The 26808-nt window shown below is 58.7% G+C and overlaps 1 protein-coding gene across 1 annotated transcript; it reads right to left on the reverse strand.

The window, feature by feature from the left end:
- Positions 1–13652: 13652 nt before the first annotated feature.
- Positions 13653–26707, reverse strand: PLPP7 (phospholipid phosphatase 7 (inactive)). Its single transcript, XM_029920698.1, has 2 exons — positions 24755–26707; positions 13653–14906 (listed from the first exon to the last, which is right to left on the reverse strand). The coding sequence occupies exons 1-2, from the start codon at positions 25203–25205 to the stop codon at positions 14542–14544; spliced, it is 816 nt and encodes a 271-aa protein (XP_029776558.1). The 5' UTR covers positions 25206–26707; the 3' UTR covers positions 13653–14541.
- Positions 26708–26808: the final 101 nt, after the last annotated feature.

Raw genomic sequence — 26808 nt, forward strand, 5'->3', positions numbered from 1 at the left:
ATATATATACACACACACACACACACACACATAGGGGCTCTTGGCTGGCTCATTCAGTGGAGTGTGCAACTCTTTTTTTTTTAATTTTTAATGTTTTATTTATTCTTTTTTAAAATTTTTTAATGTTTTATTTATTTTTGATACAGAGAGAGACTGAGCATGAGAGGGGGAGGGGCAGAGAGAAGGAGACACAGAACCGGAAGCAGGCTCCAGGCTCTGAGCTAGCTGTCAGCACAGAGCCTGACATGGGACGCGAACCCACAAACGTGAGATCTGACCTGAGTCGAAGTCGGAGACTTAACCAACTGAGTCACCCAGGCGCCCCTGGAGTATGCAACTCTTGATCCCAGGGTTGTGAGTTCAAGATCCATGTTGGGGGTAGAGATTATTTACAAATAAATTCTTAAAAGAAAAAAAAAGCAAATGGTACTTCTAGAAGTGAAAAATATATTTCATTTTCTAATTAATTAATTTTATTTTAGAAAGAGAGAGAGACTGAGAATCCCACACAGGCTCCATGCTCAACACAGAGCCCAATGCGGGGCTCGATCCCACAGCCCAGGATCCCAACCAGAGCCAGAATCTCAGCTCTACCAACTCAGTCACCCAGGCATCCCTAGAAGTGGAAACTATATTTCCAATAAAATTGCCATCAGTTGACAAGATTTGAAACAAAAGTGAAAATGTATCAGTTTTGTTTCTCAGAATGCGAAGTAGCAGCGAGGGAAGGGAAGGGAGCTCAGGAGGACTTCCCATCCACGGCTGAACGCACATGAGGAAACACTGGAGGAAAAAGAGAATCGGGGCCTGAAGATCCAGGCAGGACGAGGAAGTAAAGCCCTAACAGTGTAGGTAAATGAAAATAAACATGTCAGCACAGAGCCCGACTCGGGACTTGAACCCAGGAACGTGAGATCATGACCTGAGCCGAAGTCGGACTCTGAACTGACTGAGCCCCCCAGGCGCCCCTCCTCTGGGGCTTCAACAGAGAAACACTCGGACTTACTGGACAGCCGTATAAACCAGAGGGGGGCGGCCTGAAGCTGCAGAGCCTCAGCTGTTTGGGAAGGAGAAGGCGTTTGGGGTTCAGGCTGCAGGCCGACCGCGCGTGCTAACATTCGGGCAGTGGTGAATAAAGCAACAGAAATAGCATGTATTTCAAATCCAAGAGAGAGTAAAGTGGAAAGGAAAAAAACCTCAATATTCAATTCAAAAAGGGACAAGCAGGGGGGCACCTGGGCAGTGCAACTTTTGATCTTGAGGTTGTGAGCTGAGCCCCACATTGGGTGTAGAGATCACTTAAAAGGGGGGGTGCGCCCCAGGGCGGCTCAGTCGGTTAAGCGACCGACTCTTGGTTTTGGCTCAGGTCATGACTTCACTGTTTGTGGGTTCGAACCCTGCATCGGGCTCTGCGCTGATGATGCGTAGCCGGCTTTAGGTTCTCTGTCTCTTCCCCCTCCCCCCATCTCTCACAGAGAAATAAACATTAAGAAAAAAAAGTCTAATATATCTTAAAAAATTTTTTAATGTTTTATTTATTTTTGATACAGAGAGAGACAGATCATGAGAGAGGGAGGGCCAGAAAGAGAAGGAGACACAGAATCTGAAGAGGCTCCAGGCTCTGAGCGGTCAGCACAGAGCCTGATGCGGGGCTCGAACCTACGAACACGAGATCATGACCTGATTGGAAGTCGGAGGCTTAACCTACTGAGCTACCCAGGCGCCCCAAATATACCTTAAATATAAGAATTAAGCGGCAAATGATACCGATTCACGAAAAGCAGGTAGGACCAGAGAGAAGGCACGCAAACACTAAGGAGGCCTGGTAGCGTACAAATGTCAAGAAACCCAGGTCGGCACAGGGATTTTGGGACCTGCTCCCTGTGGGCCTAGCGAGGAAGGACACCGGCAGGCAGCTCCGAGGTTTGGCTAACTGTCGGCGGTGGTGTATTTGGTAGGTTTTACCCACACAAGCAACTGTTAAGCTGGCCTGGGGTCCCGAGGCTTGGAGAAAGGGGGAGGGGCTGACTGGGTGGGCGTGGCGGACCGAGGAGTGGTCCCGCCTCCAGCGAGCCTGCTCCGCCCCACCCGGTTAAAGCGCACGCCCTTCACTTCCCTGACCGCCCCCCTCCCCCCGCCTCCCGTCCCCATTGGTTACAAGTGACAGAAGCCCAGCCCCAACCCGCTGTAGACCGAGACTCCGTCTACTCACCCACCCGAGCCGGCACAGCTAAGTCTCCAAACAACCCCATTCGTCTCAAGTTAGAGGCGCCCGGACTGAGGCTCCGAGCGGACCGCAGACGCGCCTGAAGTCGTGTGGAGCCTGGGGGGCAGCTGGTGCTGCGGCCCGGCCCGAGGGCCCAGAGCCCGGTTCGGGTTCACGCCCAGGTGGGAACACCACTGAGTTACCGCCCGGCGGCCCTGGCAGCAGCACGACTTGTGCGAACAGAGTAAACACAAACCAGTTTCCGGGGGTGAGGCTCTCCTGCTTGTCATCGGCGGCGGGGACGGTAGAAACAGGTGCCTGGGCCTTCCTGAATCAGCCTGGGTGAGGAATCACTCTTGCTGAAGGTGCAGAGGCCTGCCCCCCACCCCCCAGCTGGACGCCATTGACTTCTCCAGCTGAGGGTCCTGGAGGTCAAGGGTGCCGGTTGTACCGGAATCACCTGGCAAGCCTGAAAAAAAATCACCCTGGAGACCACACCCCAGGCCAATGACACTGAAACCTCTGCAGGTGGTCTCTGATTCCTGTCGTCCTAAGAGAGGCCACCTGCCTCTGGGACCTTTTTACTTTATGTTTATTACTGAGACAGAGAGAGAGAGACAGAGCATGAGTGGGGGAGGGTCAGAGAGAGAGGGAGACATGGAATCTGAAGCAGGCTCCAGGCTCTGAGCTGTCAGCACAGAGCCCGACTCGAACCGTGAGATCATGACCTGAGCTGCAGTTGGATGCTTAACCGACTGAGCCCCCAGGCGCCCCAGGCGTGTTACTTCTGTCGGGCAGCACGACCCCGCTGCTGATGTGCCCAGGGGAGGGTCTCGGCACACTGCAGGCTCCTGAACAGGGAAGGGCCGGCGACCTGGACAGGCAACTGGCAAAGAACAAATCCAACAGTGAAGCTGGTGAGAAAACGTTCCGTCTTTGTAGGAATTTGCAGGGTGTCTTTGCAAAGCCCTGCACCCTGGGTGTCTTTAACCACAGTACTCTGAGGAGAGAAGCAGCAATAATAGTACACAAAACATTTCTTGTTTTGCTTTTTTAAAATGTTTTACTTATTTTTGAGAGCACAAGCTGGGGAGGGGCTGAGAGGGACAGAAGACCCGAAGCGGGCTCTGTGCTGACATCAGCGAGCCCGACATGGGGCTCGAACTCGAGAACCGTGAGATCACGCCCTGACACTAAAACCGACTGAGCCCCCAGGTGCCCTGAATGTTCCTGTTTCTAACCTCAGAGGCGATGCTGTTAACGCTCCCCCCAAGGAAACCCCCAGCCCCGACCATGCATTTATGCCAAACTTTTACAAATATTCCTTCAGCATCCATGGATGATCCTGTAGTTTTTTCCGTCGAATGCTCAACTGAGCCACCCAGGTACCCCTGTATTACGCATTTTTTAGACAATGTTGTATTCACCAAATGCATTTATTGTATTTGTTTGATGCTTTACCTTTATATTCATGAGTGAAACGTGTCTATCATTTTCCTTTCTTGTCCTGTTCCTGTCTGGCTTAGTTATCCAGATAGACTGTTCTAGAAGAGAGAGCCCCTCCTTCTCTGTTCTCGGTGAATTTTGCATACTATGCGAAGGGTCTGCCCCTTACAGACGTGGTAGGTTCACCCGTCATTGTGTTATTCCTTCACACAGTCTTTGAATAAAGGAATATTTAATTCTCTGATCCTCTTTAATGGTTATAGTCGAATGTTCTACTTTTGGGCCCATTTTGGTATAGTTCTTTTATCCTACTAGACAACTTCTCTATGGATCCATTTGGTAACACTCATCAAGATCCTGTAAATTTTTTATTTTATTTTGTGGACCGAGTGCGAGTGGGAGCGAGGGGGCAGAAGGAGGGAGAGAGAGAATACGAAGCAGGCTCCATGCTCAGAGTGGAGCCCAGTGAGGGGCTTGATCCCACGACCCTGGGATCATAACCTGAGCCGAAGCCAAGTGCCACCCGGGCGCCCCACCAAACACATAAAGACAGATGTTTACTTATTTATTTAGAGACAGAGACGGCGAGAACCCCAAGCAGGCTCCGTACTTCAGTGGGGAGCCTGGCACAGGGCTCCAGCTCACGGACCACGAGGTCGTGATCTGAGCCAATTTCAGGAGCTGAATGCTTAACCAACTGAGCCACTTAGGCGCCCCTCAGCAAAAACCTTTTATTTTATTTTTAATATTTATTTATCATCGAGAGACAGAGCGAGACAGAGCATGATCATGGGAGGGGCAGAGAGAGGGGGAGACACAGAATCCGAAGCAGGCTCCAGGCTCTGATCTGACAGCACAGAGCCCGACACGGGCTCGAACTCACAAGCTGCGAGATCATGACCTGAGCCGGAGTCGGAGGCTCCACTGACTGAGCCCCCCAGGCGCCCCTATGTGGCTCTTCTGTATAAAAACTCACCTCGAGGCTGCTAGGAGTCAAGAGGTAGATGTTTAATGATTGATGCGGGAAGATATTCACAATATGTTAGTAAATGAAAAAAGTAGGTCACAAAACTATAGTGTGCAGTTGCTTTCCTGTCAAAATACAGCTATATTTTTATGAAGGCATACAAAACCGTCTCCGAGGAATAACCAAAAAATGTTTGCTTTTGGCTTTGCTGCGTGAACTCATTTTTAAATAATGAAAATGCATTCTTATGTAACCAAAAAAACAGGCTAACCAGGGAAAGATGTGCTTTCTTAAACTCACCGCGATCTAGGGGAGGCTCTCAGGAAACTGGCACACCCGCTGGCCGGGGGCTGGGGACCAGACTCCCTCTCTTATAAAGGGGGGTGGGGGTGGGCGGCCGCCCAGGTCACATGGGGAGGGGCAGGTCTGGGTCCGCCCCCCCTCCCGGGACTCTCCCCTCTGCATCAAGGTCCTTCTGGGACCTTGCCCACTACTGTCCCTACACACCCTTCCCTCAAGGATGGGGGCCAGGGAAGGAGGGATTCGAGACCCCCGCGTGCTGACTCTCTGCCACCAGGGGGCGCAGCACCGGATGGAGAAGAGGCCACGCTGGTCCTCTGGGGGCTCAGATTGCGTCTCTGACCCAGACCGGACCTCTCTCCTCCTTGGGGCCAGGCCCAAGCTGCGGCTCAGGGCGGGGTCCTTCCCAGGGCTTGGCCGGCCCAGCCAGACTCACAGCTGGGCTGTTGGCGACGGGTGTTTTCTCGGGGTCCCAGCAAGCCCTGCGCTCTGGCTGGAAGTGCTCCCTTCCCACCAGCAACCCACGCTGGGGCCAGGCTATCGACCTCAGGACCCGGGCGAGGTGGGGGTGGGGCAGGGCAGCGGTGGGTCCAATTTCCGGACTCAGGAAGGTCTTGGAAATTCTGCTGGGGAGAGGAGGTGGCATGTCCTTGGCTGGGCCTGGGGACCCCACCGCCTGCATGAGCGCCTGTGTGTGTGCATGCGCACGCGCACAAACCTATACACATCAGGACTGCCAGATAACATATAGGACACCCAGACGAATTTGAACTTTGGATAAATGAACAGTTTTTAGTATTCGTGTGTTCCAAATATTGCATCCTATGTACGTATTTCTTTTACATAAGGAGTGTTGCATTTTTTAAAGTTTATTTATTTTGAGAGAGAGAGCGAGCGAGCACAAGCAGGAGAGGGCCAGAGAGAGGATCCCAAAGCAAGGTCCTTGCCGTCAGCGCAGAGCCCAATGCGGGGCTCGAACCCACCAACCACGAGAACATGACCCGAGCTCAAACCAAGAGTCAGACGCTTAATCGACTGAGCCGCCCAGGCGCTCCTCAAATCCTAGGTTTTTATCTGCTAAGCCTGGCAAGCCTATGCATAGAAATATGTGCACGTGCATGAGCGTGTGCACTGGTGCCTAAACACAGGCCAGGCACCATCAGAATGCGGGTGTCACGGTGTGCAAGCCTGTGTGGGTTCCGTTTGCTGTGTGTGTGCAGAACAGGCCAGCTTAGAGATTGCCCGCGTGTCACCTGACAGGGGAGGAAGCCGGGGCCGCCCGGCCAGGACAACGTGTGCACACATGTGCCCATGTGCACTGGCTCCGTGGGGCCTGGGGAGGGCTGGCGGGGCTCTGACCTCACGCCGGGCACCGAGGCCCGGCATCCCCCTGTCGGGGGCCCTCTTACAATGAGGCCCATTTTGCACTCGGGGCAAAGCCAGGGGTGGGGGGGGAGCGCGGCCCGGGCATGGCCTGCGCCCGGACACGTGTGTTCACACGTGGGTTACATAAACGCTCTAATGGCCAGATGTTCCGTTTCTTCCTGCAGCCAGATGGCCGCTGATCCGGCAGGCCTGCGTTCTCCTGACTCCCGATGTCCCTCGCTTGCCCCTTCTGGAGTTTTCCCCAGGCCGGGAAGGGGCTGGGGACATGGGACGTCTCGCGTGGCTTCCCTGGGGCAGGGGCTCAGCACACTCTGCCTCCAGGGCGGCTCCCTGCACAGTGCTCTTCCGAGGCTGCCCAGAAGTATCTCGGCCCCTCCCGGAGCAGGGCCCCGAACTCCACACCCGCCCTGGCAGGGCGTGGAGCCTCCGTCTCCCCTGAGCCTTGCTGTCAGCCGTGCTGATAGGTGAGAGCTGGCCGGCCTGATAAAGTCGCTGCATTAGTGCCCCGGGGCTGCCTTACGACAGGGGCCACAGATCGGTGGTGGGGGTGGGGCTGAACCAACAGAAACGTATTCCCTCACTGTTCTTGAGGCTGCACGTCCAAGGTCAAAGCCTCTCCTCCTTGGTGCCAGACCCCATCTCTTCCTGCGTCTTCACATGGTCTTCCTTTGGCACGTCCGCGTCCAAACTTCCTCTTCTTGTCCGGCACCGGCCTACCCGATCAGGGCCCGCCCTGGCGACCTCTTTTTCACTCAGTCGCATCGTTAAGGCCCTGGCTTCAAACACAGTCATGTCCTGAGGTACGAGGGGGTGAGGACTTCGGTGTCTTTGTTTGGGGGCAGGGGACGCAGTTCAACCCCTGACGCCCACGCCAATGTGTTTCCGGGAGACGCCTCCTTCCACTCCCAGCCCCGCCCATCGCCAGGCAGCAGCTGTTGGGGGTCTTCAGAAACCCCAAGTTCATGCCCTTGGTTTTGACAAGTTACAACTCTAAGGGAGGCCAAAGTTCCAGGTTGGGGGGACGCCTTCCATCCGGGCCACCAGCAGCTTTGGAAAAGGACGGGGACACCACAGAGGGGAGCCTGACTGTTCAGAGCGCTCAGCCCAGGAAGGGGTGAGTTCAGGCCCCCTGCTGCTCTGCCCTCCCGCGGGGGGGGGGGGCGTACCCCCCATGGCCTGGAGCCAGGAGCCTGGGGACGGAGTCAGGGGCAGCTGCATAACACCTCGGGCACCTGGGGGGCCCTGACAGCCTCACGGGGCCTCAGTTCCCCATTTGTGAAGGGGCTGCTGGGCTGGGTGCTTGCAGAGACTTTAGATTTGATGGTTGGCTTTGGTTCTGGGACAGGGCCAGTGAGGCCAATGGCCTGGGCAGCAGGTGGGGCGCGGGGCGCCGAGTGAGGCAGGGGGGGCGGGGTCCCCGTCACTGTCATCCCACAGCACCTCGCGCTCAGCAGCTTAAAGTCACACCAGTTTATCATCTTACCACCCAGAGGTCAGAAGTCCACGGCCTCCGGGGGCTAAGACCAAGGTGTGGCAGGTCTGGTTCCTTCTGGAGGCTCCTGGGGAGGGAAGGTTTCCTCGCCTTTCCCGGCTTCCAGAGGCCCATTCCCTGGCTTCCAGGCCGCAGGCCGAGCCCTCACGTTGCACGCTCCGCCCTTCCTTCCGGCTCCTTCCACTTCTAATGTGACTGCACTGAGCTCACCTGCGGAAGCCAGCTTACGCTCCCTAGTGCAGTACAGCTGGTTCGAAAACTCGATTCCTCCTTAACTCCCCGTGCCACCCAATGTCGGGTTCTGGGCACTGGGACAGGGGCGTCCCTGGGCCGTTATTCTGTCTGCCACAGCACGCTGCTTGCGTCATCAGTTCCTCCCCAGATCCTTGGGCAGTGGGGACTGTCATTGTCACCCTTGATTTATCTGCAGCTCTGCAATGCCAATGACCCCTCTGGGGAGTGGAAAAGCGGGGTCTCAGGTTGCAGCCGCCTGGCTCGGAGGCTCCCCCCCCCCCCCCCCCCCCCCCCCCCCCCCCCCCCCCCCCCCCCCCCCCCCCCCCCCCCCCCCCCCCCCCCCCCCCCCCCCCCCCCCCCCCCCCGTGCCCACGATGAGGCTTCCGCTCTCCTTCCCACCTCTGGGAACGTCCTGTGAGAAGATCACAGATGCGCAGGACGAGGAAGCAAGTTTTCACGGGAATGTGGTCTACAGCAGCGACAAACCTCCAGGAACCCAATAAATCAGCATCTACTCAGAGACGCCTGGCTAAGAAAATCGATGCATGGCACGCGCCTGGGGGGCCCAGTCGGCTAAACGTCCGGCTTCGGCTCAGGTCATGATCTCATGTTCGTGGGTTCGAACCCCACGTCGGGCTCTGTGCTGACAGCTAGCTCAGAGCCTGGAGCCCGCTTCAGATTCTGTCTCCCTCTCGCTCTACCCCTCCCGGGCTCCCCCCTCCCCCCCCACCGTCAATGATAAATAAACATTAAAAAGGAAAGAAAATGGATGCATGTGAACTATACTGGAATTAAAATGAAAAAAGTTAATGAAAAGAAGGCGAATACAGCATGTGTCCAGCTGAGGGCGAGGCGGGTCCCGTGAGAGCGTCCGGAGACGCACCTGATGCAGAAGTGCGGCCGGGACGTCCCCGGAAACGAACGAGCAGATTGTAAAAGCAATAGGTGTCATTCCGCTCAGTTTGAAGTGTGCGTGAGTGTGTGAGTGCATGAGTGTGCGTGTGTGTGAGTGTGAGCGTGGGTGCCCGTGTGAGTGTGAGTGCATGTGTGCATGTGCGTAAGTGTGAGTGCACGTGAGTGTGTGAGAGTGTGAGTGAGTGTGGGTGTGAGTGAGTGCACATGTGAGTGTGTGTGTGTGCGTGAGTGTGTGAGTGCATGAGTGTGTGAGTGTGCACGCGTGCGTCCCCGTGTGAGAGTGAGTGCACGTGAGTGTGGGTGAGCGTGTGAGATTTAGGTGGATGGCACAAGGCGCCTGTGGTTAAGGGCTGTCTAAAGGCACCGTGACACCAGATGAGCTGAAGGACTATTTTCTTTGAGCCTGACTCCCCTGTCCCCCCCCCCCAGCACGAATGCGTACCCTCCTCATAGTAAAAGAAAGCCACAAGGGTAACCTGAGTTTGAATGTAACACCGACCGTAGGAGCGGCCTTTCCCGTTTCTCTCTGACTCATGAGTCGGGAGAGCGTGGCGGGTCCCGAGGTTGCGCGGGTGTGAGTTGCGACCCCGGCCGGCACCTATGTGCCTGAGTCTCTGTGCCCGCGTGAGCGCACGGAAGCACCACCAGGACGGACATGTTCCAGGGCCACCTCTATCCAGGGTGGGGTGGCCGCATCTGGGGCGCCGAGCTCCTCACTATAACGGGGATGAGACCAACGCTCCGGCCTTCCTCAAGGGTCCACCGCCCACTGCTTGTCCCCAAGATGCCGGCTCCCAGCGGCCTCTCTCACCCGTGAACTTGGACTTGGAGGCGCAGCCCGTCCCCAGGGCAGAGCAGGTGCATCGGCACGTTTCACCTACGAGGGCACTGCCTGGAGCCAGCCAAGTGTCTGAGCCCCTGCCGCAGGCCCCGCCCCCCGCCCCGCCCCTCCCAGGCGTCTGGTCCTCGCACCCCGCTTTGTCTCTCTGTCCCCCGTCCCCAATTTGTCCTCACCAGATGGAACAGCTGTTTTGTCCCTTTTCTGGGGCTGGAGTGGGGCTCGCCCCTCTCCTGGGACTTGAACCACAGCGACCAGGGGCACAGACTCCCTGAAGCTCTGCGGCTGCCACGGAGACGGAGCCGGGGATTAGGTGGGACTCCCCGCACTTCCTGGCCACGCTGATGGGTACGGACGTCTCCGATGATGCTGTGAGGGCTTCCAGAAAAACCGCCTTCGCAGGACGGAAAACAGACCCCCCCCCCCAACTCCCGGCCCGGCCCTGCGCACGCCCACACGGGGGTCCGGACAAGCCGTGCCTGGGGCCGGCCCTCACTGCCCCCCCATGACGCGGGCACGTGCCTCCCCCCCACTCCCTGTCCTGTCCCCGAGTGCCCGGGGAGCATGCGTGGTCCTCCCCAGGGGCATGGCGGCCCAGGCGGCTCAGTCTTTCCTCCCCAGGCCTCCGCTGGCTGTTCTGCCCTGATGTTCACTCTGTGCCCGGCAAGCCTCACCCCCATTTTACAGAGGGGGAAAACTGAGGCTCAGAGGGCTCAGTGATTTGTCAGGGCCAGGATTTGAAGCCGGATCTGTCTGACTCCCACGTGTGTACTCCTTCCTCAACACCGCTCTGCCCAGCCCAGCTCGGCCCCCACTCCCCCGTCAGCCCTCCAACCAAGTGACTTTTATCGAGGAAACCCAGGTGGGTGAAGCTGTGGCCTACAGCTTGGGGGGCCGGGCCACCTTGAAGGGACATGTCCTCAGGCCTCTGCCTCGCCTCTTCTCAAGGTGCCAGGAGCCCCTGAGGGCCAGGGGTGGCCACCTTCTCCTTGAAAGAGACTCTGCCCAGATCCCACCCAATATGCTTCGGCCCTGGTGTCTACACTCCCTAGGACCCCTTGGTCACAGCAGAATCAGGGACAAGCCACACGTTCCTGCGTTTTGTCTGTTGTACGGTCCTTTGCAGGCGTCCACGGTCATGGTTCTTGCTGGGTCTCTGGATTCCCGTTCTTTCGTACTCTGGGAAGGGACTGCATCAGCCATGGCAGCGGGGCAGGGAGGGGGTGGCGCTGGGTGGATGGGACGGGAAGACAGTGACCTGGAGGCGGGCAGGCCCTGGGTTAATCCAGGACGAGCTCCCGGAGGAGCAGAGGGAAAGGCCTGGGGTCTGGGTCCCGCTGATGGCGGGAGGCGGGGGAGGGGTCATGTTGACAGCTCCTGAGGTATGATCCTGCCCTAGCTGACATCAGCCTGAAGTCAGACGACATAGGCGTCCCTCCGGTGCAGGGGGAGTTGACTTTGTTTTGTTTTGTTTTGTTTAAGTGGTTGGGGCACCTGGGGTGGCTCAGTCGGATAAGTGTCTGACCCTTGATTTCAACTCAGGTCATGATCTCACAGTCGTGGGGTCAAGCCCCACGTCGGGCTCCTCACTGGTCGTGGAGCCTGCTTTAGATTCTCCCCCTGCTCTCCGGTGTGTGCTCTCGCTCTCTCTCAAAAAAAATTAAATAAAAAAGTGATATGCCCAAAGCTAATATAATACCGTGCATCAACTATACTTCAACAAATAATAATAATAAAAAAAGCCAGCCCACCTGTTGGCCTGCCACTTTGGCCTCACGCTTCTGTTTTCTAGAGGGTTCTCCTGCCTTGAGAGTGTCTGGGCCTGGGCTCCAATCCCGGCTCTGCCACATCCCAGCTGAGTGACTTTGGGGAAGTGACGTTCCCTCTCTGAGCCTCAGTCTTCTTGCCTATAAAATGGGTCTAAGTCCCCTCCTCTCCCCAAGTCAGTTCTGAATTGAATATCATCTCCACTGACAGGTGGTTCCAGATACATCAGGAACGAAGGAGAGGCCTGAGATCTGAGGGGGAAGACGAAATCATGTCAGTTCTGCACCGACTCTCAGAGGAATAGATTAGGTCAGCCTCACCCTGACGGCGCAAGCGGACACGACAAATCAAGGAAATAACAGCGCAAACGTCCCTCATGGATGGAGAGGCAACGATCCTTAACAAAATCTTTATCCAGTCCAGTCCAGCAATATTTAGAAAAGGCTACCGCGTCTTGGCCCCTGGGGTTTATCTGGGCCCGCAGGCTTGGTTTACTGTTCAAAGCTTACGTCTTAAATTCACCGTTAAAAAAAAGAGAGAGAGAGAGAGCAGTTACTGGCTTCGGTCACAGGAGCAATTCGCTGTCCCCGCGGGACACCATGCCCGTACTTTCTGGAAGCTGTCCCCGAGCCTCCCCTGCTCGCCCACGTCCCCTCTCCCAGCCCCTCCCCAGGAACAGTGGGGCGATGGCATGTCCCAGAGGAACCGCAACCGACTCCCGCCCCCTCCCCCGCTCTGCTCTTGTGGGCTCTGTGCAAGAGGGTGACACTCCTGAAGCACAGACCTTAGGCCAGGCCCCCATGTGGAGGGCACCCCTGGGTCTCACGTGCCCTCACGGGGATCACTGGCATCCGTGTCTGACTGATCAGGACCAGAGGGCTTGGAGATGGGATGTCACCACTGCCGGGAAGTGCAGGCACTGGCCTGAGCCTGGGTCTCAGCGCCCAGTGTAACTGACACACCACAGGGTGTGCCTCCCAGACGAGGCTTCCCAGGATGCCTTTCCTCCTAACCATCTGTTAGGCACTCGGGATGCCACCAGCCACGCCCCCCAAGCCTTAGGGGGGGCTGCCGAGGGCAGCAATCCCCCAGAGACCACCACCCACCCCCTGCAGAGACAGAGCCGTTGGGGACTTGTGTCCCTGCTGGAGATGTGGGCCTCGGAGGGCAGCAGCCCATCCCCAGCCCGAAGCTGGAGCAGGACCACTGTGGATGAGAGTCCCAGGGTAGGGGCGAGGCGAGAAGGAAGACAGCCTCACCCCTTCCTCTCGGCATCTCATAAACTGACCACCTAGAAGCGTCTGTGGAAATGTGCAGAATGGATGTTAAAGACCCGGAAGCAGACAATGTTCCGGATTGCAAGTCGGGGGTTTTACTCGTGGTGGCCCGGCCAGTTGGGTGACCCAGAGCCCTTTCGGGGGAAGACAAGGTGCAAATGCCCCACGCCCCCAGCAGCGCAGGGAACACTGGAGGCTCAAGAGAGAAGCCCGGGCCTCAGCAGGGCGGATGGGGGAGGGAGGGAGGGTCCCGTCTGCCGGGGCAATGTCCCGGGCAGGGGTGGAGGGGGTGGATGCGGGTTCCCTGCAGCGGGAGGGGAGGAGAGGTTCGTCAGGCCTGAGGCTAGGCCTGTGGAGCACTCTGGGTCTGGAGACCCACCGGCCCTGGGCCCCTCTGCAGACGGGAGCGTGCTGCCCCGTCCCCATGGCCTGGCTGAGAGAGGAAGGTGGTTGTGTCCCCCAAAGGATCGCAGGTGCCACGGGTCGAATTGTGGGCCCCAAAGGATGCGCTGCTTATGAATGTGACCGTATCCAGAAATCCAGTCTTTGCAGACATGATTAAGATGTAAGTTAAAATGGGGGCGCCTGGCTGGCTCAGTTGGTTACGTGTCTGACTCTTGATCTCAGCTCAGGTCATGATCTCGCAGTTTGTGAACTAGAGCCCCTACATCGTGACCTCAGGGAGAGTGACCCACCAGCCTGGAAAAATCTAGGAGCCCGTTAACCTCTGACCACCTGACACCACGGCCCATCTGGGGCTGAGGACGCCTCCCTCCCGGCCCCCGCCCAGCCTGGAAACTCGCACCACACAAGAAGAGAGCGGAGAGGGTCCGCTGCGGATTGCCTGTATTGTCACATGAAATGCACATCCATAGTGGGTATTTGGAAACGACCTATCAGGTCACACGGAATCCGGCCCCTGGGGGCCAAAGCGGCACCGATGCCCGTGGCCGCGGGCTCTGCGCAGGCGGCACGACACAGGGCCTCCTCACCACGCACACCTCACGCCCTCCGGCTCCCGGGCAGCCTCTCCCAAAACGTGCTTGAGGAGATGGTGGTTCTTTGGGGGTTAGTAGCTGATCTTCGAGAAAAGGGGTCTGTGGTCAAATAAGTTGAGGAAACACAGAGTTAAACTGTGTGTGACAGGAAGCATTTCTACAGGACTTGTCAGAGCCTTTAAGACAACAATGGTGCTCATGAATGTCCAGCATGGGGGCAGAGTATGCAGCATTCCCCAAGTGTATTTGACCACAAAACCCTTTTCTTTTTGCCGAAGCGTCTTGCAGGCTGGCGTCCTGCAGGGCGCTGCCTTCCGGAAAGTGCTGCCCTAAGCTATTGATGATAGTTAACGGCAGTGGCACCTGTGCTGGGAGGTGGGGGAGAGGGGCATTTTGCCAGGCATCGTGCTGTGGCTCGGTGGGCACAGCCAAGCACTCAGCAGTCGTGACAACGACGGGACAGGACAAGACTCGGCCCCAGGCCTGGCACCTTCAGTCCTCGCGTGGCGGGAGTAAAGCGTGGCCATCCCCTGGGCCCCCCGGCCCACCCAGAGAGGGCCCGCGCTGTCCAGGCCAAGGAGCGGAGGGCACCCGCCCCTGCCGGCCACACCGAGCCTCCGGGCAGCCTGGCCGAGGCCACCGGCCTCCAGCCGCGATGGGGGCAAGGAGGCTGCCGGCCTGTCCCCTCTCTCGGGTCCCGGCACCCCACAGGTGGTCACCAGGCGGAGATGAGCATCTGGCAGGTGTTGGAGGACATCCAGACCAGCTCCACCAGGCGGAACTGGAAGTAGCCGATGATGAAGCCCGAGATGACGTCCGTGATGTGGTGGCGCCCGATCATCACCCGCGACAGCCCCACGCAGAAGGCCCAGAGCACCAGCAGGACGCGCAGGGGCACGGCCAGCACCAGGTGGCTGAGGAAGAACTTGGACACCATGGCTGCGCGGCTGGCGTGCCCGGCGGGGAAGGCGTACACGTCCATGGTGAGGTAGTCCAGGAGGCTGGGGTTCGTCTCGAACGGCCCGCGACGCTTGATGAGCTTCTGCACGCCGGCCACCGTCATGATGTCCAGGAGCAGGGCTGTGGGCGAGAGGGAGAGGCCCCGAGGGACCGTCAGCGCCCCTCACACCTCGGCACCCCCACCCCGCCTGGCTGTCTTCATTCCAGCCACGCTGACCCCCGGGCGCGTTTCTACCTCAGGGCCTTTGCTTGTGCTGTACCTGAACGCCCTGCCCTGGGGGGGGGTCCACTTGGCTCTCGCCGTCCCTCCCGTCGGCACAGCGGCCTTCCTGGCCGCCTGTTTACCAGGACCCTTGGCACATCACACACTTCCCAACATTACTCTGGTCTCTCCGCCCGGATGCCACACCTGCGCGGAGACGGTCTGGACCCAGTTTATTCACGGTGCTCAGGAAAGGTACCAGCAGGACAGAGTGGGTCATCAGGGTCATCACGGGCCCCTGCGGAGGGCCTCGGCCCCGACCCTCCACCCTTGCTGGTGATTCTTCTGGAAGGACCTCACTGACGCCCCTGAGTGCTGGGAGCAGCGCAGGACTATCCTAGTTTTTCAGAAGTGAAGGTGAAATTCACGTCACCCAAGTGTACAGTTCAGTGGCATTCAATACATTCACAGGGTCGGGGCGCCCGGGGTCAGGTCATGATCTCATGTTTGTGAGGTCGGGCCCTGCGTTGGGCTCTACGCTGACAGCGCGGAGCCTTCTTGGGATTCTCTCTCCTTGTCCCCCTCGGCCCCTCCCCCACCCATGCTTCTCTCTCACTCTCAAAATAAACTAAAAAAAACCATTCATAGGACTGTGCAACCACCACCTCTTCCTGGTTCCAAAACACGTCTGTCACCCCCAAAAGGAAGTCTGCTACCCATTACGCAACCTGTCCCTCTCCCTGGCCCCCTGGCTCTGGCCGCCACTAATCTGTTTTCTGTCTCTACTGATTTGCCTCCTGTGGGCATTTCCTAAGCAGGGACTCAGGCACGTGGCCTCTTGCTTTCACCCAGGATCGGGTGTTTGAGGTCCGTGCACGCAGCGCGCATCTGAACCTCATTCCTGTGGCTGAATAATGTTCCACTGTCGGCGCCCCCCCCCCCCCAGCCCGGCCCCGTTTGTGTATCCGTGCACCTGTCAGGGGATGTTCCTTGCACCTTCCGGCTGCTGTGGATGCTTGTGCACAAGTATTTGCTGAGCCTGTTTCTGGTGCTTCTGAGCACGGCCTGCGGGGGGCGCACGCGGCATCACACGGAAGCTCTAGGTGGGAACTTTCGGAAGAATCAATACACTGTTTGCCGCAGCAGTCAGACTACATTGTCCCCCGTTTTACGGAGGACAAGACAAAGCCTTAGGGGTTGGAGTATTCATACCCGTGGTGCCTCCATTCTGGAGGGTCCCCTACCCCCTGCGCTGACTTATCCTCCCTCATCCTTCAGGCCTCGCCCTTATTAACTCTTCAGTCCCAGCTGCCTGATCTGGCGGCCAGCAGGTGCGTCAGGGAGAGGGTTCCCTTCTCTGAGGCGCCCCCAGGGTCGACATTACCTGACCGACTCCGAGACCTCCAGCGCCGGAGGGGAAATCAGCGCATCCAGGGCCCCGCCTTCCCTGCGCTCTGGGCAGGGGCCAGCTGCAGCCTGGGGTCGGATGGGCTGCGCGGACTGGGAGGGGGTTCATGTGGACCGGGATCGGGCCCTGAGAGGGAGCCAAACACGACGCGAGCCACTGGAAGGCACAGTCGTCTGGCCAACTGGTGACCAAGTTTCTCAGCCAAAGCCCGAGGATGGATGACCACTTGGCAAGCCGCGGCTGGTGTACAACCCGCCTTCCCAGACGAGTGTGAACCCCGGTGCGGGTGTGCACGAGGAAGGCGGGAGGGAGGGGCGGTGTCGGCGTCTCCAGGCTGTCCTTTGGGTGTCCCCAGCTCAGATTTGGTGGCTGAAGCCAGGAACAGCTTGTGCCCCAATCTCCCCGCATGCCCGGCTCTCCGCATGGGTGCTCAGGGCCCACAGGCCAAGGACTGAGTTAGACCCACACCCTCCCCACTTTTTAGGGGCAACGCATTTTATTCCTCGTTGAAAGTGGATACGAAGACCCAGTATGCGCAGCAGAGGACAGAGGCAGCCCTGTGGTGACGCTCAGGAGCTCGGTTCAGGGACCCTCCCCTGCTCCCCCACAGAGGCCTTGGAGGATACCTGTGTCCCATGATTTCGATATTTATTTTTGAGACAGAGTGAGCAGGGGAGGGGCAGAGAGAGAGAGAGAGAGAGGGAGACAGGGAATCCCAAGCAGGCTCCTTGCCGCCGCCACCGCGGTGTCTGACGTGGGGCCTGAACCCGTGAACCGTGAGATCATGACCTGAGCTAAAACCAAGAGTCAGATGCTTAAGCGACCCCGCCATCCAGGCGTCCCTGTGTCCCACAATTCAAAAGCCCTGCATCTGGGCCTTTGGGAATCTGCTGCTATTTCTGGCTGGTTCTGTCTCTGGGGCCATAATGAGGTGGAGACTCTACCCCTTTGCTGCTGGCCGTCCCGCCGGCCCGGCCCAGCCTCTGCCTTGTTCATTCATTCCCTTGACCTCCAGTGCTTGGCCATGGCTGGTCCTTGGGTAGGTCAGGCAGGGGCTGGGCCTGGGGCGGGTGAGCCAGGCTGGCAGAGTGCCGTGGGCCGAGGTGGCACGTGGGCAGTAAGCCCTCGTCATACAGAGTCCCTTTAGGGGCGCAACGGGTCGGCGGTCTCCTGCTCCCCACCCCGCACCTGTTCAGTGCTGGGATTTAGAGGATAGCTCTGCCAGAGATGCCTTCCCTGCGCCGCCCAGCGCCCCACCCCTCTGGCGGCTCTCCCCTCCTCCAGCACCCCGGCCAGCCCTCCTTGTGACCGTGATTCTGACACTGTCAGCGCATAATCTAGGGCCTAGAAATAGAAGCAAATGGTGCCATCACTCAGGGCTCCGTGAATTCCGATCGCGCGGTGCTGTCAAGGTCCCTGACCTACATTCCTCCTGGACTTGGAGAGGAGGCAAGGGGGGCGGGGCCCTCAGGGAAGGTCGTCTGGCAGGACGCTTGGGGGTGAGGGGCAGGACGGTGGCTGTGCGAGCAGGGCAGGCCACCTGGCCTCCCCGCGCCTCCACCCCCACAGGCAAGCAGGGCAGTGGCTGCGCACGCACCTGGGCCAGAATCAGAGGCCAGCTTCAAGGTCAGCTGCTTGCTGAGCGCACGACCTTGGCACGTCTGGAGCCTCCCTCCCCTCATTGACAAAACCCCGGAGGCCACTGGGGCGCTTGCTCGCAGGAAGAGCTTCATAAACGGCGCCTGGGACCCGGGGTTCCGCCTCACTCACCGCCCTGGGTGTAGCCGTCTCCACCCCCAGCCCCTCGTGGTCCCCTGTCCTCCCCCACCTCAGGGACCCCAGGGGCTGTGCTGCCTGAGGAGCCAGGGGGTCACCGGGGCCGAGGCAGCGGGCAGAGCTTTCTTAGGAAAGAGCTGCTGTCACGGGAGATTTGGAATTCGTCACTCCTGAGGCCTCCTGCCTGCCCGTGGCTGGCCGCTTGTGTGCCGTGTCTGCCCGGCGGCAGAGGAATGGCTGAGCTGACCTCTCAAGGGCCCTGTGGCGCTTCAGCTGCTTTCCAGCACTGGGGAGTCAGGCTGGGCAGGAGGCAGGAAGGGGGAGGCTGTGGACTCACCAGGGAGCAGAGCCGGGCCAGACTGGGGGTGGGGGGGCTCCTTGTTGGCTGCCCAGGCGGCTGTGACTGGGGTAGGGAGGAGGGGTCCCAGCTCTGGGGGCCTGGGGGTCAACCCTGCCTCTTCTCCCCCCATTCCAGCTCCTCCAGGAGCTGGGGCAGCGTCAACCCGTCTAAACTTTCCGAAGGGCTTTGGCCTCAGACTTAGAAGTCGTTACCACATGGCTTCCTTGACCCAGCTCCTCCATCCGGAGAGGATCTCCTTGGGAAGTCGTTAGGGATGTGCACCGTGGTCCGCGGTCTTCGTAGCCCCGAAGACCGCACCAACATGATGCCCTTGAGTAAGAGACGGAGGGGACATATCATGGCCAAGTCTAGACGATGGCGTGCTGGGGCCACCGCCAACGATGAGGCAGGTGTGTATTTATAGCCGCCAGAGGCGCGCTCTGGGGTTTTTTAAGTGGAAAAGGACAAGTACCAAACAGGATTTACAGTGTGATGTGTCCTCGTAAAACAAGATGCAAATGTGTCGATACCCAGAGACAAAGTCTGGAAGGCACTCCACTGACTGGTTAACAGTACTTCTCTCTGGGCAGGAAGATGAGGGTGATTTTATTGTCTTTTTGTAACTCTGCATTTAATTGTTTGCTTACCACGAGCAGGCATCTCTGGGCACGTTTCTAAACAGTCATTTTTACAAAAGGACAAATATTGCATGAGTGCACCTTTAGGAGGTTCCCTGGAATAGGCGAATCCACAGAGACAGAAAGTAAATAGTGGTGACCAAGGGCTGGGGGATGGGTGAAGGGAGCGAATGAGGAGGTCTCGTTGAAGTGGGGACAGAGTCTCAGGTGGGGAAGACGGAGAAGTTCTGGAGGCGGGCGGGGGTGCTAATTACCGGCAGTGTGGATGTACTTAACGCCTCTGAATTTCAGCACTTAAAGATGGTTAAAACGGTCAGTTTCATGTGTATTTCAGCACGTGCACACCAAAGTCATTTTAAAAACCAGGGCACGGTTCCAGCAGGACCTGGCTGTGAGGGAGGGGCACGGGGTGGGGGGCGTCCTCCGCTGTCGGTGTGAGCAGTGTGCTGTGCGTGGGTGTGTGCGTGCATGTGCACAGGCCCGGCCCCTCTCCTGACCTGGGCAGCCCCTGACTTCAGCCAGAGCCACGCCCCCAGCCCTGGGCACCCCCGGGGAGGCCGATGCCGGGCCTGGCCTGGCTCTATCTCCCCCCGCCTGAACGATCCGCTTTCTCCTCTGAAGAGTCCAGATACCAAGGCCGGCTGCAGTCACCTCCGAAGACTGTCAGGGCACCAGGAAACCAAAACCACGGCACAGGGTATCATCTGCTCCCTCAGCCGAGCGCCGGGCCGTGTAGACACCAGCCCGCCCCATCACACATGGCCGCAAAAGCAGGGGTCGGGACGGTGCCTGGTCTGGGGCGGCTGAGGGCCCCCTGGAGGGAGGGACTGGTGTCTCACTGAGCCGCTCGGAGACATGACAAGTGAAGCTGGGGAGAGGCGAGGGAATGTTCTCTCCCTGCAGAGCTGCGGCCAGCGTCTCCAGGGAGAGCTCGAGACGGGAAGGCCGGTCAGCCTAGGTAGTCATCAATTAGGGACAGGCTTTGCAAGCCAGGTGGCAGGGGCCGGGGGTCATGGCTGAGAGCAGGACCCAGTGAGCGGTGAGGGAGAGATGACGTCACAGGTTATATGGAAGGTCTGCGCAGGGGTGGGGCAGGGGGTGTAGGGCTGCTGCAAGGCTGAGGGGCCAGTTCTGGTTTTTGCACCTTGAAGTTTGAGGTAAAGGGCCGTGGGGCTGAGGCCACGATCCCAAAGGGCATGTTCACGGCTCCGCGGGTCCTGTGAGGAGGAGGCCAAGCTGGGAAAACACCGCAGGAGGTCATTTGAGAAACCTACGATACGTTAGCAGGTGCACAGAGCTAGGCTGTCACATGCGTCCAGAGGCCTGTGACCCAAGCCGCAGGGGACCTTATTCCTGGGGAGGGGGGTAAGGGAAGCCCTTGCTTTCTTGGTCAACCATCCCCGTAATGTTCAGGTTTCTCTGACGAGAAGAGCGTATGATGGCAAGATGGTCAGCCTTGCTAATCCTTCTGGAAAATGCACCTCAAAGCCACGAGATTCCACTTTGCACACTCACCAGGACGCTTATTGTCAAAACCCAGAAAACAGCAGGCAAAGGACATGGAGAAAGGAAGCCCTTGTGTTTTGCTGGTGGGAATGTAAAATGGAGCAGCGGCCACGGGCAGCAGTGCGGGCGTGCCTCCAAAATCACACCCGGAATCACCATTTAATCTACCGACTCCCCCTCTGAGTTGTTCCCCCAAAGCACCGACGGCAGGGGCTTGCACACCCACATTCAGGGCAGCTCCGTTCGCGGGAGCTGTGATGCAGAAGCGAGCCGAGTGTCCGCTGATGGATGATAGGTAAACAAAATGGGGGGCAGCCGCACTGTGGAGTATTATTTAGCCTTGAAAAGGAAGCCACTCCTGATGCCTGTGCAGGATGCATGAACTTGGAGGCCATTATGCAAAGTGAAATAAGCCACTCACAGAAGGACAGCGGTGTGTGATTCTGTTTTTATGAGGTCCCTGGAGAAGCCAAGTTCATAGAGACAGGAAGGTAAGTGGTGAGTGCCAGGGGCTGGGGGGAGGGGGTGGGGAGTCAAGGTTTACTGGGCTTCAGTTTGGGAAGAGGAAGAAATTCTGGAGACGGACAGTGGTGACGGTTGCATGACGTTGTGAATGTGCTTAATGGCCATGAAATGTATACTTAAAAATGGCTCAGACGGTAAGTGTGGTATTCTGTATGTATTTTTCACAATAAAAAATGATACAGAAAGGGAAGAATATATGGTTCTCATAACCAGGACGATCGCAATAAAGACATTTTTATAGATCGTGGCGACAAGACACGGAAGCCACGGTCCGATGAAGACAGGCCCGCCAAGAAACTGGATGGGCTCGGTGCGCTGGGATGGGCCTAGGTCACCTGCTGTGAGTTCCCTGTGGGATCATTCAGCCTGGTGCTGCAGGCGAGGGCCAAGGGAGGGGACTGAGTCATCTCACAGGTGTCTGGAGCCTGGGGGGAACCCCGGGATTGCTCTTGACAATGGTGATGGGGCATGGATGGTGACATGCAGAGCCGCACAAGCATTAACTTGCTTTAGTACGGGCCACGATTCTTATGTGTGATTCCTCAGTGAGCTGTCCTGGCTACCCATTTGACAGACGAGGAAAATGAGGCTGAGAGGCAAAGTCACTTGTCTGAGTTCCCATAGCAGGGCTAGGATTTGCACCCAGGTCCGACCGACTCCGAGTCCAAGGTTTTCCCAGCCGCTAAGACCCCTTTTGGTGTTTCCTCCAGGCTGGGCCCTGGGGTGGGGGGGACACGGAGTGGGAGGGAGCAGAGCAGAGAACTTCCTCCTGGCCCAGCGGGGACTCCTCCCAGGCTGAATGCCTAGAACCCTCAGTTCCCAGGCCTCCTGCGTGTCCCCCTCTGGAGCCGCAGGGAGCTCAGGTCCCAACTACACAGGTGGAGGCCTCCACTCCCAGCCCAGAGACCACCCCTGGGAATTTGCTGGGTGCCCTGGTGCTCAGGGCGGGAGGTCAGGACTGGGTGGTGGTGTTAGACAGGGCTCTTCCCCTGCTCCCACTGCGCAGGTGCCCCATCAGCTTCCTCCCTGGGGCCCCATGTACAGAGCAGCAAACTGGCTCAGAGCTGGGAACTGGCTTGACCAAGTTCAGAGAGAGAGAAAGGGTCAGGGAAGGATTGGACAAAGCCCAGGCTGACCCTGGAGCCCGTGCTCTAGGGTTGAAAGCTCCCCTCCGCCCCCCAAGACTGAAGGACAGACAGAACTCTGCACTTTGTGCTCTTTGGGTGGGCTGCTCTCCCCAGGTGGAGAGCAGCGTGGGCAGCCCCCCAGGCAGGTTGGATCAGAGCTGTGGGATCAGGACCAAGGGGCTTGGTCTGCACCCCCACAAGGCGAGCAGAGCTCATGGGGTGCTCGGCCTGCTCTGAGCACCTGCTGTGGGAGGCTGCTTCCAGCCAGGCCTTTATTTCTCTGTGTTCTTGGCACCCAGATACATCAGCAAAGGTGCGGGCAGGTGGAAAACCTCCCCCCAGACCCTTCACTCCTTGCTGTATTTATACTTCTGGACTGGCCGGGTGGTACCCACAGTCTGCAGGCTCACAGTGCGTGGGGATGCAAAGGGTTTGCCGTCTGGAGGACGTGGCTTTGGCCCATGGGCCTACCACTACCACTTGTGTGGGATGGGCATGTCCCTGGACCCCTCAGTTAACTAATCTGTAAAGTGGGCACATGAATATTTAAGTCATTAAAACTACTTTTAGATTATGAAATACAGGACGTTCGTGGCTTCGTGTTTGATACACGAAGAAGCTCAGTAAACAATGTTTTTTAAAACTTAAGAACACCTGTCATTCTTATTCAAGAAGGGAGGCATCCCTGATCTTCATCCTCTGAAGCAGATGCCTTTGTGCCCACAGCTGCTGGCTGCTGGGATGAGCCAGAAGTGCTCCCCGCCCCGTCTCGGACTAGCTGCGTCACCGTGGGCAAGCCACCAGCCTGTGCCTCAGTTTCCTCCTCTTTATAAGGGGAAGAGCGCTGCGTCTCCCTCCTGGGGCTGTGAGAGGCTTCGAAGCGAAGGCAAGCTTTATGTGATGCCGGCCATGCAGTGAACACCAAACACATTACAAACAGAGCTTTAGCACTTCCGACATCACCCAGGGAAGCGGCTCTGTGGACGGGGTCTAGAGAGCAGGGCTGAGAGGAGGCTTGAGGGTCCCTTCTCACCCCTGTCCTCAGACACCAGACAACCTAGCCCCCAACATGGTTTTCTGCCATGGCTGCTCTGTCCGGGGCTGTAAGAGCCCCAGGAAACCTTGGATCCTGAGCACAGGGTTCTGCCCCCGGAAGCCCATGGCAGGGAGCCTGGAAAGAGTACAAGCCTGGTGTCAGGCAGACCCGGTGCAAATCTCTGGCTCTGAAGGCTTGGCCAGGTTGCTCTATTTATAGGAAACTCAATTTCCTAACCTGTAAAGTGGGAGCGATAATCACACCAGTCACGCGCGACTGTTGATTCAGGAGAACAAGTAATGTAAACAATGTAATGATCAGAACCAGGAAGCATGGAGGGTGCGCCTGCCCGTTCCCTCCTCCCCGCAGCCCACCCACAGAGCGTCCAGCCCCAGCCCCTCCGAGACCTGAGCCGTGAGGTGCACATTATTCCACCTTTATCTGGGACCACAGTTGTCAGGGGTCCAGCCTACACCTGTTCCAGAGCTGGGTTCCCCCGTCAGGGTCTGCTTGGCCTGAGACCTCCCTCGCCTGTACCCAAATTGGTGGCCATGCTAAGAGGGTGGGGGGGAGGGGACCGACAGGGGCCCAGCATGGAGGGTGCGAGCTGGGGTTCCCCCCAGCACCTGGGGGATCTGAAGGTGCATGGAGGTGGGCAGGATGAGGGCTGATGTCGCCTTCCGAGTGGAGGAGAATGGGTCCCCTCTGGTGCCCCGCACAGGGGCAGTGCCAAATGGAGAGATGTTGGTGGCAGAGACGTGACAAACCAGCACCAGCTCACCTGGCCCATTCCTCCAGCGAGTCACCTAGGAAGCAGCAGGTAAGGACTCTAGGTGGCCACAAGTGGGCGGGAGCCCTGGACTGGACCTCCTGCACCCCAGGCCTGGGCAGCAGGCAGGGTCTCTGAACCAACAGCAGGGGGAGGCGGGGGGCAGGGGGGCAACTCACAGCCTGTCTGCATCTGCAAGCAGTCTGGAAACTCAAGGACCCCAACCCATGGCATGGGAATTGCCCCTTCTCTAGGACACTTACCAGGACCCCGGCTCCAGGACCCCCACCAGACTCTTGACGGCCTCCCTCGAGGCCACAGCCACCAGCACCCCCTCCCTTCAAGCCGCCTCTGGGGCAGCGGGGCACTTTGCCAAGAGCTGAGCCCTTCCTTGGAGGTTCCGCAGAGCCTCCACCTTCTAGAGGTCCCTGCTTTGGAGGGGGGCCCCGTCTGTGCATCCCCCGTTCTCTCTTTCCCAGGCTGGAGGTTTGCTTGTTTCTGGGGCACCCTTCCTGCCTAACCTCATTAGCCAGTGTCAGTCGGCTTCTGAGGGGCCCCCCTCGTGCTGGCCGGGGCAGGGTGGTGTGGGATCCCTCCCAGGGGGCCTGGCGGGGTGGGTGGCAGACGGCGGGCACACTCACCCAGAAGCAGGTTCATGAGGACCTCCTGGCCGGCCAGCGTGCTGCTCTTCACCAGGCAGAGGATGGTACCCCCGATCCAGGGGATGCCGTGGCCCGTGATGCCAATGAGCTTGACCATGGAGCGGGCGCTGGCCCAGGACGCGGCGCGGCCGGCACACACCCCCAGCCGCTTGGACATGCAGATGTCAATGGCCAGCAGGGAGTTGAAGGCGATGCCCTTGAAGGAGGGGTTCAGCTGCATGCAGTCCTCCTCGGGCAGCTGCTGTGACTGGCGCCTCTCGCGGGCCCCCTCGCCAGGGGGTGGGGGCTGTGCGGAGGGGCCCGGGCCCTTCCTGCCCGAGCTGCGGGGCTCCGGGGCCCCCTTGGGGGGCTGGTTCAGGGACAGGAACTCGGCTCGGTTGAGGACGTTGTTGCGGTCCCGGGCCCGGGCGCGGCTCTGGGAGGCTGGCATGGTGACGCCTCACCGGGTGAGGGCCAGTGCCAGCCCGGCTGGGAGGCCTTCTCCCTGAAGACCGAAGACCGGAGCCGCCCGGGGAGCCCGCCACCACTCCCTCCCTGCCTCCCTGCCTTCTCCACGGCAGCTGTTAAATATAGAGTGGAGGGCTGCACATGGCTGTTTACCTCCAGCTGCCACCCCGGGCTCCTCGGGGACGTCGGTGCCAGCCAGGCAGCCAATGGAGCCCACCGATGCGGGCCAGCGCCAATGGAGCCACCGGGGAGGTGGACGAGCTTTGGCCTGGCTGCCTGGGGCCTGGGCTATTTAAATCTTCCAATGGCTCATCCCCGGGACTGGGGGACTCTGGGAAATGTAGTCCTCCAGCTGCCCCGGCCCAGAGGTCCCCAGATGCGGGCCCTGAACTAACCCCAGCTCTTACCAGGTTCCTTCTGAGCAGCGAGGACCCCCGTGAGCCAGGCGTGCCCTCCCCACGGGCCTGGGCCCTTGGACCCCGTCCTGCAGGCCGGACAGCGGGGCCGGGCCAGAGGCCTCTCTGGGCACCAGGCAGACGGAACGACGTCACGGTCAGCCTCATCTTGGGTCCGTTGGGGCCGGGCCCAGCCCCTCCCCTCTCTGACAGCATTTCATTAAGCTGGCAGGCTGGGGTTTGAGTCCTGATTTTTTTCCTATCAGTCTTGAATTTGGCTTCGGTGCATGAAGAGTCCAATCAAATGGCAATCTCTAAGATCTGATTTCCATTAGAGGGAGGGTTAATTGATGGCTTGGTAATGGATCTGCCCTTCGGAGGCTGCCTCCGCTGCTGAGTTTCTCGAAGGATGGGAGCACGGGAGCAACTTGGGGCAGCCCGTCCGTGGTTATCCAAGCTCTGGCGAGACTGGAGGGGCACGTGCCACGAGTGACAGGTCCGCCCCTGGCCCTGGGAAGCTCAATGTGGGGTGGCTCACGGAATGACATGGAAATGACTGCAGGCGCAGAGGTGTGGGGTAGGGTTATAGAGCTGTGGGCCTGGGTTTGGTTCGAGAATCATGTCAGGAGGACAGGTTACCCCACATGAGGTCTCGGGGGCTTGTGTGGCCGGTGCACAATGCAGAAGGACAAGAGAGGGCCCAGCTGAGGATCTGGGGTTTGAGTCAGGCCTCTCTGTCCCCACCTGGGTGACTCTAGGAACCCAAAGTCTCCACAGCTCTTTTAGGGCTGACCGGGCCTGGGCTCAAAGGGAAAGTCATTGATAGAGGGTAGCCAGAAGGGTCAGGAGTGAAGGCCTGCTCTCACAGCTCAGGGCAGCCGGGGTCTGTCCATCCACCTGGATGGACGCAGGAGGCTGTGGCCCCCACGGTCTCCAGGCGCCAGGTTCAGAGCCTCCCAAGGACAGTAAGGCTGCCCGGGGGAGAGGGCGGTGAGTGCTCTCTGGCCACAGGGCATCAGTCATGGTCTCCAGAGTCTGACAAATGGGGGATGGCCTGAAATCTGCCACCAACTAGCTGTGTAGCTTGGCCTCTCTGGGCCTTGGTTTCTCCACCTGTAACATGGGAATAATGGCGTCTCCCTCTTGAAGGCTGAGGTGAGGTCAGTGAGATGAAGTCTGTTGAGTGCTGAG

Source organism: Suricata suricatta, chromosome 13 (assembly GCF_006229205.1).
Source record: "Suricata suricatta isolate VVHF042 chromosome 13, meerkat_22Aug2017_6uvM2_HiC, whole genome shotgun sequence".
In the NCBI taxonomy this organism is placed as follows: domain Eukaryota; kingdom Metazoa; phylum Chordata; class Mammalia; order Carnivora; family Herpestidae; genus Suricata; species Suricata suricatta.